Source organism: Parambassis ranga, chromosome 5 (assembly GCF_900634625.1).
Source record: "Parambassis ranga chromosome 5, fParRan2.1, whole genome shotgun sequence".
In the NCBI taxonomy this organism is placed as follows: Eukaryota; Metazoa; Chordata; class Actinopteri; family Ambassidae; genus Parambassis; species Parambassis ranga.
This window is the reverse complement of record NC_041026.1, coordinates 21,349,639-21,362,475: the sequence shown is the minus strand read 5'-3', so window position 1 is coordinate 21,362,475 and position 12,837 is coordinate 21,349,639. Positions and strand designations below refer to the sequence as shown.

General features: G+C 41.2%; 1 protein-coding gene across 3 annotated transcripts in view; it reads right to left on the bottom strand.

Annotated features, from left to right (window-relative positions):
* LOC114435970 (sodium-coupled neutral amino acid transporter 3-like) overlaps positions 1-12,837 on the bottom strand; it is a 30,038-nt gene that overhangs the window by 4,483 nt on the left and 12,718 nt on the right. For 2 of the 3 annotated variants that reach the window (XM_028405965.1, XM_028405964.1), the window contains 10 exons: positions 12,042-12,074; positions 11,820-11,913; positions 11,612-11,727; positions 6,113-6,186; positions 5,903-5,995; positions 5,616-5,697; positions 2,729-2,811; positions 1,239-1,297; positions 767-913; positions 1-80 (listed from right to left, as the gene is read on the bottom strand). In XM_028405965.1, coding sequence (XP_028261766.1) covers positions 1-80; positions 767-913; positions 1,239-1,297; positions 2,729-2,811; positions 5,616-5,697; positions 5,903-5,995; positions 6,113-6,186; positions 11,612-11,727; positions 11,820-11,913; positions 12,042-12,074 — 861 coding nt within the window. The remainder of the gene's footprint in view (positions 81-766; positions 914-1,238; positions 1,298-2,728; positions 2,812-5,615; positions 5,698-5,902; positions 5,996-6,112; positions 6,187-11,611; positions 11,728-11,819; positions 11,914-12,041; positions 12,075-12,837) is intronic. The other variant, XM_028405966.1, reaches the window with a different exon arrangement.

The following is a 12,837-nucleotide window of genomic DNA, read 5'->3' as shown; positions in this document are numbered from 1 at the left end:
TTGCGCAGCTCTGTGTAGATGGGGAGGACCTCAGGGTGGCACACAAAGGCGAACGCCAGGATGGGGATGGTGTAGGCCGTCTGAAAATGAACCCCAACAGGTCACCATAGATACAGCAGCGCCATCCCAGACGTCTCACCACCAACCTCGCGCTTTACTGCCCATTACTCCCTCACACACATCACAGAGAGCTAATTGTTTCCCTGTGATTAACTTGGGCCTGGCTGCACACCAGCTTTAGCCTATTTAGGAATGCCTTACTTGTAAGCTGCTGAGCAGCAGGGATCGGTCTTACTAGCCTGGGTAAGAAAGTCTCATAAAGGATGCTAATCAAAAGGATTTAGGGAAATGAAAAAAAATGATAGAAAATGAATATTGTTGTCGCACTGGAAAGAAAAAAATTATGTAATGTAATTTAGCAGATCATTTAGCAGATAATCAAACATAAGAATATTGCCATTATTAAATAGCTGCTCATGGATACATGGAGGCCAAAAACAGCAATGGAGGATTTTGCCTTTTAATTTTCATTGTGAAATCAATTTCACCGCTCAGGGGTCACTGTCCATCTTGGCATAGGTTTGTCTACCATTAAGGTCCTGATCTCCTCTTTAGTGCAACTGAGTGCTTCAAGCCAAGATTTTCATGCTAGGAGTGTGACGTGGCACTGATGACATGCTGAACATGAGTATGATGACATAAGTCAGTGGCCATGACAGTGGAGGTGAATTTGCACTCTCAGGGTGAGTGGCATGCATAAACCTACTTGTGAGTTGAGGTTGGCCATTTTTGGAATACAGGCAGGATCTTCGTCCCCACCAGGGTCTGTGGCACTGACATTTACCACACTGGCAGTGCCATTCAGTGCAAAGTCCACAAATGGACAGGGGAGATTGAACTTCTTGTAGATGACCTGTGAGGTTCAAAAAAAGAGAGGCTGTGGTACACAGTTAATATAATATACAGACAGACAGAAAATATGTCACAGTGAGAGAGAGAGAGAGAGAGAGCGAGAGAGAGAGCAATGAGTGGATTACAGCTCACACAGCCAAAACTAGGTCAGAGAAAGACAGAGAACCAACACAGCCTGAAACTGCAGCATGCAAACATTAGTCCACAGCAATGAGTAGTGACAGCAGGGAATACTAAAAAGATGGTGGGAAGGTCCCACTGCACTGAATGTGGTGTCTGCAAGAACAATAAGCATCATATATTTACAACAAGATCAAAGGACTTACAGAAACGAGGAAGAAAACCATGCAGCTCAGTGAGAAGCCACTAGTGTATCCCAGGTATCCTAAAACACAAACACCTCATTAGCGTCCCTCTCACATGGTCACCACATGATGATCATTTAAGATGAAATATCTCCCTTCGCTAATGACTAATCGTTAGTAAGTAAAAGCCATATTTTCCAGTCAAACTGGACCTTCTGCTGAATACTCCTTAACTTCATGGTGCTCTACACTGATTAAATGTCCCTGGAGCTCATTACTACACTGCACTGATGGGCTCTGTTGTCCTTGGTGTTTAAGCAGGAGACAGACTTCTTACCAGAGGACAGCTAATGCGCCTCCATTTCTCACTTTCAAACTGGTTTTCTCTGTTTTTTTTCCTTTCCATTAGTTTTATTTTTCTTCATGCATAGCGCTCCTTGTGAAACATGCTGTGTGTCTCCACAGCAGCACAGATATGCTGTTTAAACCTAATCTTGCAGAGTTGGCAAATAATAGGCATGAGTACACACTAAGACGGATGCAGGGGGATAAGCCAAACTACCAAGAACACCCGGGGAAGAGGAAAAGTAACCAAAGCAGCACACTTGGCAGGAAAATGCACTGGCACTCAGTTCATGAACAGGCATACCTTCATGCAGACATCTAAATACAAGATTTAGCCTCTATTTTAATATAGAAAGTGACTAAGATCGATGCTTTTGTTTCCACCTTCCACCAGGCATTGTTCACATGTGTTTATGACATACTATGCTCTCAGGTGAACTGGCCTCTGATGGTTCACAGAAGGTAGCTGTGGATCATATAAAAGCTAAGCTAATCTAGCTTGGACGTATGTTTAGTTAAAAGTGACAAATGAGTATGGCTAAAATACATAACTGCTGATGTGCTTTCTCTTGCAGGTTAGTATTTGCTAAATGTTTGAAGCATTCCAAGAACTCCACCTAAATAATAGCTTATTGTATTGGATCAGTGGAAATTTCTAAGTATTAGCCTGTAATCTTCCTGGAGTGTTTTATTCTAATCTCCAGCAATAGAAACTGTTGCTTCTTAGGTTGTTCTGCCTCAGGCTGCACCATACTGCAAGTCACTTTAACTTATTGCCTCTGCGGCAACATTGTTCCCCTCTTTAGTGTGACTAGCAGGCAGACAGATTCAGATTTAAAACTCATATATACATACATATGCGAAAAAATAGAAAGATTTCACTGGCACCCATTGGCTTTATCATGTTGTGCACAGGAGAAGAGAAACAATTACATCACAGTGTAGCTTTCAGCAGGCCTTAATAGTGATAAACATGTGCTTACAGAAGACATAGCGTCCTTTTGAACATGTAACATTTGAGAAGCAGCTGCCACTGGGGCTTATTTGACCTGCAGTGTCTGGTAGCAAATACTAACTAATCCATACTGGTAGCTGCAGTGGCTGCTAGCTCTGGATCACATATTAAACAGGCGTCCTGCTATAAAATACACATATTACACACTCACCGAGTTGTTTCATGAGAGCCAGTGGTAATATCACTGCAACAGATACAATGACCACTAGATAGTTCCCGTTCAGGTACCATTCACTGTGGGGAGGCAGAAACACACAAAAATAAGCATATTGATTTGGACCTTGTCAGCTTAAACACTCCTCTCAATCTCAATTCTACCATGTCAGATAGTGTATTGATCCAACTGACAAAGGAGAACTGCTAGCAGAGAAATATAGCCTACGTGGTGGAAAAGGGATTAATTATGTCTCCACAGCTATGCCAAGCAGTTTCATTCACACCTGAACAGAAATAAACACAAAACAAACTGAACTGGCATGGAATCAAATATGTAGAGTGTAAAGATAAGCCTCTTTGCTGCTTGTAGCAAACTGTGCCGTGCTGTATTTAGGACACAGCCACCTTTCTTAGAGAGGCTTGTAGTGTGGGGTAATTTATCAACTTCTAGTCCTAGCATGTATATGATATACACAGGTTAATTGCAGCAATGGACTATTCACTGTAGATGTGTTTGACTGAATATGGTGCAAAAGCATTGTGGTTGTGGTATATTCCACTGCCAAACTACAGTAAAACACTATTAATATGGGAAGTTGATCCAACCATATAAGAAACAGTCACCACTGACACAACCTACAGCACACTACAGTCAGACACACTATGTCTAGGAAAGAAGCTATTTTTAGAATGACACAGCAAGCGTGATTAATTTCTTGTCTTCTGTCAGGTGGTACACATCGCAGCGATACAACATCTGTTGCAACACACACACAAGAAAAAGAAGTAGCTCATCTATCCTGGTGTCATCCTGCCCTGTGGCCATCTGGCCCATGGACACAATCTCTCATTGGTACACACACATGGACACACACACAGATGTACAGTAACAAATATTCACTGATATGCAAATAAAGCACTCCCCACACTGACATACTAGTATCTCTCAGATAGGTTGAGGTGGTTGAGCAAATATGTAGGCACACACAGACATACAATGGTTGTTTATTAATCATGCGTGTGGGCAGATTTGTTAAAAAAATAATAATACAGTTCCAGAGAGACACAAAAATACACACCACCATGTATGCTTACATTTGTGCTATACAGATGGTAATATAATGTTAATTTAGTGCAAGTTTTGCACAAGTATTCTTATAATAAACAACTTATACATCAGTTTCTTAATTGCAGCTCAAGTTGAGGTTAACTTACAATAGTACAAAACAAAAGGGCAGGAAAAAGTAAAAGGTTGTATAATGATGTGTAAACTGCAGTTAACCTATTACTTTTTTCAAATAATTATAATGATTAAATAAAAAAACATGGCGTAAGTTAAATACCTACTTCATTAAAATCCCAAAACAACAACCAAACCTTATAACGAACATATAAGTAATTTTATTACTATTATTTTTTTGTTATTTTATTTTATTCTATCATGTAGTATTGGGGGTTATACTGAGGTTGTATTTTGCCCACCCCTGTACAGTTTAGCAGTATAAACACACACACACACCCACAGACAGGATGAAATGCCGCTGGGACAATCTAGTCTGTCATTTTAAATAAACAGTGATTGTTGTCCGTGGCCCACAGCTCGGACACTGCTACACAGAGAAAAAAACAGAGCTGACGCCAGAAAACAACGTGGGCATGTTGTCACAGTATATCACTTCAGTTATGGTATTGTATAGAGAGACACATAGATCTGAATGTTTATGTGGGAGAGGTGGTTATTCTCTGTCTTATAGGTTGTTTGTGTTGGCTCTGTTGTGTCCTGCTGTGTGCCTTTTTTTACACAGGGTTGTGTATTGTTTATCGTACACATACCCTGCCGTCTCTGTTCACTTCTCTCTAAAACAAAAAAGTAGGTGAGGAGAAGCTCTAACTGGGTTAAGGGTGGAGGGGGTAAGCTCACACTCGAAATAAAATCCAAGAAAGTGAGTGTTTGTTTCTCAGGCCACCTGCATTTGCCAGTGATATCCCATGGTTTACGTTCTCAGCTGTGGAGTCTGGCTGTGTTTGCATGCATGTGTTCTCAGTGGATGTGCTGCTCTCCTCCTCTGGGGTCATTACCACAGCTGTTCTCTCACCAGCTGCTCAGCACATCCAGAACAGCAGCACCCACACTCTGCAAACTGGCACAGCCTAACAGGAGTCTTCGAGTCTGACTGCACATGCATGAAATCCCATACAGAAGTGATGGGAAAGTGCAATCCATGTGTTTCGTAGAACAGGAGTTTAACTCCTGTTTTTATTGTTGGGAGGTGTGGCAGCGCTATTTGGTTAGTGACATTAACCCAGTCATGCTAACCCATCGTGGTTGTCAATCAAAAATCCTACACAAAGCTGTTTGTCTATCGACTGTGACTTCATTCATGTGTTCAGCTTGTGTTCATCATATGTTATCTGGATACCTGCTAACCATGAAACAATAGCTGGTGGCCCCACTAATAGCACTGAGGCATATTTTTTATTTAGTTGTGTAATTGTGAGAAAATATGCACAGAACAGATATTTATATTTCCTGAGTAATTCTAATTTAAACAGCAATTCTGCAAAACCTTTTGAAAGAGGTGAGCAACAAGTCATTGCATCATGCCCACCCATTTTTAGATATGATGGGTGTCTATCCAGTGGAACTGGCTGGGAAGAGGAGGGATTTTGATCCATATTATACAGAGAATGGGTGGCCAGACCAGCAAAACACAATTTGATTGATCTAATTTGAAAACTCTCTTAAGATCTTATGAGATCTGTTGCACCACATTTTGACATTTGGTTAAATTAATTTATTTTGTCAACACAGGACAAGTTTAATATTTTTTACACCCCCTGTTGTATCATGGTTGTATGTATGTCATCAGCTCACCACTCACCCTGCAGGCTTGTCCACTTTCAGAAATGCCTGGATGACCAAAGGAAACTCATACTTGACGATGTAAAGGTAGCTGGACATGGCTGCAAGGAGGAGACATGCACCAATGCATTATTACTAACAGTAATCAACAAACATAAAGGTGTCCTCATACATAAACAAATACAACATTTATCCAAAGCAACAGAGCAGAGAGTACTCTGAGCATTAACCCAGATACGTGAGGGGAAATTTGAAAGAACGTGTGCATGTATATGTGTGAGTACAGATGGCAGTGTGTGACCTCACCTCCAATATTCTGCAGCGTGATCGCAATACCTGCCGCCATCTTCCCTGGGGTGCCGAAGGCCCTGTAGCCAAGCTGCTCATATGCACGAATACCTAAGCCGCAAAGACCATCAGATAAATGTGCATCAGCCATGTGTTGAATCCAGTCTCTCTTTGGGTCTTAGACTGTGACCTCTCACTGTGTGATAACCGGCTGCAGACTGTACGTACCTACAATCCCAGATGACTTTAGAAGTAAATGAATGGAGTATGATGACAGGACTGCTACCACTGTCAGGAGTACCCTGAAACGAATCACACAACAACAGATGCACATTACAAACACTTCTCTCACCAACAAAGAGGCACAATTTACTACCTCACCTGACTTCAGATGAAGGGGCAGAGAGTGGTGCCACTGAGGTCTACCAATCTTTACCACTGCCTTTTCCAAGTCAATACAAGTTTGTTTGTTTTTTAACACTAGAAAAACGTGGCTTAATAGGTTATAATTCACACTCCCTACAGGCTATTTGTACAGCTGCAGCATAGGCATGCATTTTCTGGATGCCAGTATATATAGATTCTGTTGAAAAACCAGAGTCCCTGTGGCTCCACTTTACACCACATTGTTACTGCAGCTGAGCCAAGGACGCTGCCCTGTCAGCCCCTCTGCCCTCTGCCACGGTAACACACACACACATATGCAGACCAGATGAATCAGGAACATCTATTGTAAACAGCAACCATTTTTCTCTTTGTTCCTCAGTGGTGTAATAACCCACAACAAGTCATTCCCTCCATTTTCATTAACAACTGTAATTTCCTCAAGAGGAACTTCAATCATCTATATTCATTGTGTTCACATGTAATTCCTCTTTGTGCATCACTGTAATACCATATATATGATGATTTGTCTTCCTCTATATAGGGACTGGAATAATTCTTATCTGGACCAAAATCATCTTCAACTGTCAGTACTGCTGCTCTCATTACAAATCATTATGCACAGGTCCTTTTTTTTCAAACAGATCTAACCATCTGGAATGGACTGAGGCCATATTGACAAACATTCTGTGAGCTCCCAGCATGAAAACCTCCGTTAGTCATCATACACAGCAGATTTGTGCAGTCTTCAGACACAGATGCCTGACACCTGCATCTGTGTGGATATGGTACTTTTCTATCTAATATAATGTTTTATTTGTAATAAACATAACCAAGAGTTTTCTTAGAGTTTCCCCCGCTTGAAAGAAGGAAGTTTCCTGAATGGACTTCTGATGAATTGACTTTCTCCCGCTTTCACCTCATTCTGACTAGTTTCTGTTTCCTTTTTTGTTTTTAATGTTGGCAACTCTTTCTCACACACACACCTCACACCATTCCTCTCTTTTTTTGGCAGCCCGTCTTTCACCTAGACTTCAACTCTGGCCACTTAACAGTTTTTGTGTTTGTTGTGAGCTATGTGGAACAATGCAGGGCTGACTTGTGGGTGAGGATTTAGTCAGTCAAGTGGCGGTGGGAGGACAGATCTGCTGACAGTCAGACAGACTGACACACTTGGGTCACACTGTAGCTCTGTGCACAGCTTTCCATTCCACTGCATTCCTGCTCCAGCCAGAGCCACTGACCTGCTGAGACCTCTGTATCTGCCAACAAAAATCTGAGCGCTATGAATCATCAAGACACAAATGGAACAGAAACAAAGGGCATTCCCAAACACATATCAGATACTCTAAATTACTGAAAAACATCCCTAGTTCATTTACAGTATGTATTCAGTGTAGTCTAATACTGTCAGTTTGGCAACTTCAGAGAAGACCGTGTGCTCTGATAAACCATATGCTTGCCTATTGTTCAGATAATCCCTGACATTAGGCCAGCTACGATACTTTTGACTCTTACGTCAGTGTGCACACTGAAAAAATAAAAGTCTAGAGAGGATGGCTGTTGCAGGTGACCTGCCCAGTGTTAGGAATCAGAACAGCCTATATGACGCTCTGTAACATGCCCAAGCATTTATTTTGCCTGTTCTTGAATTCATTTATTTGGCCTTCTGTCCCAGTTAGAAGCAGGACCTAGATAAGACAACATAAACTGTGAAGTTTGAGGCGATCACCACTAGCCAGAAGTCCAATGTGGAACGTAGGAAAAGTTGCCAATGTATCTCTGCCAAATATGTTACCAGCCCTGCCTGTGTTACTTAGCTGCTACTCTGTTGTTTGATACAAGATCATAGAGCTACACAAACAAAAGCAACTTTCATCAAGAACAGGATGGATAAAATACAAGCTGTTATATACTAACAATTTGCACAAGATTGTGTGTTACACCAGGGAGAAATATAGACTAATTGAGTTCAGTGCAGTTCCTGGCCAGTCAAGTGTCAAAGATGGTGTCAAAGAGGGTTCAGCCAGTCCAGACAGCCGACAGCCTGAAACACCACAGTCACACAACTCAGATCAAAATAAGAAGCTTTCTCTACCACGAGGGAAAATCCTGCAGACATGACTGCCTGGTAACAAGAGGTCAGATAATGTCCTTGAATAACATTTCAGGGTGATGATAGCTCTTGAACATTAAAACCCTTTGAACTGTACCCAGACTGGCCTGAATCCTGACAGCTGTATGTCACCTATTTGCTGTTGTAAAGAACCACAAATGACTGCATCTAAATATTAATGAACAGCTCTGTAGACTCTGTGTATGAATTCTCTCATAAATGTAGTTTAACTTTTTTTTTACCTTTTAATCCTTCACAAAAAGTATGTTTACCTCAACAGCACCCACCTCACACCATCAAGAAGAGGTGTCAAGTCAGCACGAGGAAGACGAGTTATGAGCTACAAGTGTTGATCATGCCAGTGCGAGTGAATTATAAAACAAAGCACATCAACCTCACAAACAGGGTTTGTATGCCATCACACAGAGCCTAACTGAGCTTGTAAATCTATGACAGCTTGTCATCTCAGTATCATATCAATGTCTTTGCTTTCATGCGGCAGTATTAACTTAAAAAGAGCTATACTGCCCGGCAGACCTGCCCTAAATCTTTGTAGGATCCTTTCATCATAAATCAGAACTATGCCCATTTTCTAAAATCATATGAGGATACATGAGTATTATCCAGAAGTCTAGACTTGCCCCTGTGGCAAGAGGTTCAAAGGGGATAAAGCATGGGTTACCAAAACTGATGATGATGGTGGCAGCACAGTGCATGACACACCAACAATAAAACTGCTAGTCTAAAACTGCTAGTCCGCATGTATTTGAAATTCAGGCTTTCTTTAAAAACAACACCAAAAATACTGTTTACAGTATACCCTTGGCTGAAATTGGCAAAAAGAATCGTCTGCACCAGCACGATTCTTTGACAACCCAAAAAACCTCTCTTTTCCACGGCGCCCTGACTCACTCTAGTGATACTGTGTTACTCTGTAACAAGGATTCGGCTAGGATTTTCACTGATCTGCTGGGAACAGTTCAATGCACAGTACAGAGTGGAAAACCCTGAAGAAGCTATAAAAAAGCAGTGAAATATTTTTTTAATTGTTAACCATTGTGGAATGTTGTTTCAACTTGTGTAAAATCAATGTCAATCATATCATGTGCAGAAAAAGTTTGGAGTGTGGAATGTTTTGTTTGTCTGTTTAACAATGAATATACAGTGGGGAAAAAAGTATTTAGTCAGCCACCAATTGTGCAAGTTCTCCCACTTAAAAAGATGAGAGAGGCCTGTAATTTTCATCATATGTATACCTGAACTATGAGAGACAAAATAAGAAAAGAAAATGTAGAAAATCACATTGTAGGATTTTTAATGAATTAATTGGTAAATTCCTCAGTAAAAGAAGTATTTGGTCACCTACAAACAAGCAAGATTTCTGGCTCTCACAGACCTGTAACCTTTTCTTTAAGAGGCTCCTCTGTCCTCCACTCGTTACCTGTATTAATGGCATCTGTTTGGAGTCGTTATCAGTATAAAAGACACCTGTCCACAACCTCAAACAGTCACACTCCAAACTCCACTATGGCCAAGACCAAAGAGCTGTCAAAGGACACCAGAAACAAAATTGTAGACCTGCACCAGGCTGGGAAGACTGAATCTGCAATAGGTAAGCAGCTTGGTGTGAAGAAATCAACTGTGGGAGCAATTATTAGAAAATGGAAGACATACAAGACCACTGATAATCTCCCTCGATCTGGGGCTCCACGCAAGATCTCACCCCGTGGGGTCAAAATGATCACCAGAACTGTGAGCAAAAATCCCAGAACCACACGGGGGGACCTAGTGAATGACCTCCGGAGAGCTGGGACCAAAGTAACAAAAGCTACCATCAGTAACACACTGCGCCGCCAGGGACTCAAATCCTGCAGTGCCAGACGTGTCCCCCTGCTTAAACCAGTACATATCCAGGCCCGTTTGAAGTTTGCTAGAGAGCATTTGGATGATCCAGAAGAGGATTGGGAGAATGTCATATGGTCAGATGAAACCAAAATAGAACTTTTTGGTAAAAACTCAACTTGTCGTGTTTGGAGGAGAAAGAATGCTGAGTTGCATGCGAAGAACACCATACCTACTGTGAAGCATGGGGGTGGAAACATCATGCTTTGGGGCTGTTTTTCTGCAAAGGGACCTGGACGACTGATCCGTGTAAATGAAAGAATGAATGGGGCCATGTATCGTGAGATTTTGAGTGAAAACCTCCTTCCATCAGCAAGGGCATTGAAGATGAAACGTGGCTGGGTCTTTCAACATGACAAAGATCCCAAACACACCGCCCGGGCAACAAAGGAGTGGCTTCGTAAGAAGCATTGCAAGGTCCTGGAGTGGCCTAGCCAGTCTCCAGATCTCAACCCCATAGAAAATCTTTGGAGGGAGTTGAAAGTCCGTGTTACCCAGCGTCAGCCCCAAAACATTACTGCTCTAGAGGAGATCTGCATGGAGGAATGGGCCAAAATACCAGCAAAAGTGTGTGAAAACCTTGTGAAGACTTACAGAAAACGTTTGACCTCTGTCATTGCCAACAAAGGGTATATAACAAAGTATTGAGATGACATTTTGTTATTGACCAAATACTTATTTTCCACCATAATTTGCAAATAAATTCTTTAAAAATCCTACAATGTGATTTTCTGGATTTTTGTTTCTCATTTTGTCTCTCATAGTTGAGGTATACCTGTGATGAAAATTACAGGGCTCTCTCATCTTTTTAAATAGGAGAACTTGCACAATTGGTGGCTGACTAAATACTTTTTTTCCCCACTGTATGCTGCTGATGCTGCTGCTGCTGTAACAAGGTATGAGAGCTCTCTGCCAGTTAAAGGTCAAAATAACTTGAGTTCATTTTAATTGCATAGAAAAACACAGCTTCAGTCGACAGTGATGTCACTAACCTGACAGACGGCGCTGCTATGGAGACTTAAATATATACAGTACAGCACATACACCCACAATCAGCCACAGAGAAATGATGTGGTTATTTTCAGCACTTGTTTATAGCAGCAGTAAATGGTTTCCAACATGTTAACAGTATGAGTTATGATCTATCAAACAAATGTGCAGACTGTCATCAGCTGTCATACAAGTCTGCTAATTACAAAACAATTACAAGCTATTTATGTGTGACACGGACCTCCACTGTAAAGAGCATAAATCAGCTTTGATCTCTAATCTGCAATCACTGATTTACTACATTGTATTTAGCATTTTGTGTGTGAGTAACTTACAAAAACAGGATGACCCCTGTGTTGGCCATGGCATATGCAAGTCCCAGAATTCCACTTCCCATGATGGCATTGCCCAGGTTGAAGACAGACATCCCAAATGAGGTTTTTCCTTCAAACTACAAACAATCGAAGACAAAGGAGAGAGGAATTAAAACAATAGCTCTTGTGTGTGTTTTAAACAATTACAGTAAGACTGATCCAAACTTACGTCTGTAAAGCGGGTTGTCTTCTTGTCGTCCATGGCTGATAAGAACTCCTGGCTCTCTGGGAGGTTGCTCTCTGTATTTTCAGTTCTGTGAGGACTAACAATTAGAAAACACTATTATAACAAAACAAAGCCACAAAAAACACACTGAAGATTCATCACAAACAGAGGAGACAAGTAAGAGCTTAACGAGACATGAGTGACACACTATTGTATCATACGTACCTAGCATTCTCTGTGCTATTTGCTACAGTTTCTCTACAAGCAGTGTAGAGAGAGGTCATCCATCACCCAACGAGAGCACAAAGTGGAAAAATAACACCCACAATCATAATATAATAGGAGCATTGACAGTACAGTGAAGGCAGCATCGATACATTATCATCCATACCCTGAAGACAGACTCTTTAATTAACCATCTACAGACAGGAGATACAGCAAATGTTACTAGACAACCAGTGACATAACAATGATGTGCTGAGCTCACTCCATTATCCATCACTGATTCTAGTAAAATGAAATGAGCAGGTAGCAAGACCAGGTCTTGCTCAAAGGCACTTCCGTTCAGCAGGCAGTTACAACAGAGTCTTTGTATTACAAGTCTGGAACCTTTCAGTTATGAGGCAGATGTTCTAATGACTGGGATACACTGTCACCCCCGGCAACAGGACATAATCAGTCACACCACAACACACACAATTAGCTGCTGGCATACTGTAAAAAAAGATGTGACTAATTCCTGAGAATGAATTCCAACCAAATACAGTACACAGTATCTAAAAAGTATAATTGATCTCTAGTGGTACCTTCCCATTCAAACATTCCTTTTGAGATTTTGGTTTCTGTTTTACTGAACAGCCTCCTTAAAATATATCTAAATAACAGCTGCATCTGACAGCCTGGAAGTAACAGATCATATCGACTGTTTTTAGTGATAGCAGATCAGTGTTGAAGTGTTAAGCACAGCACAACAAAAAAACAAGAAAATGCCAAACCACCTGTTAGACTCTGATAATCAGCT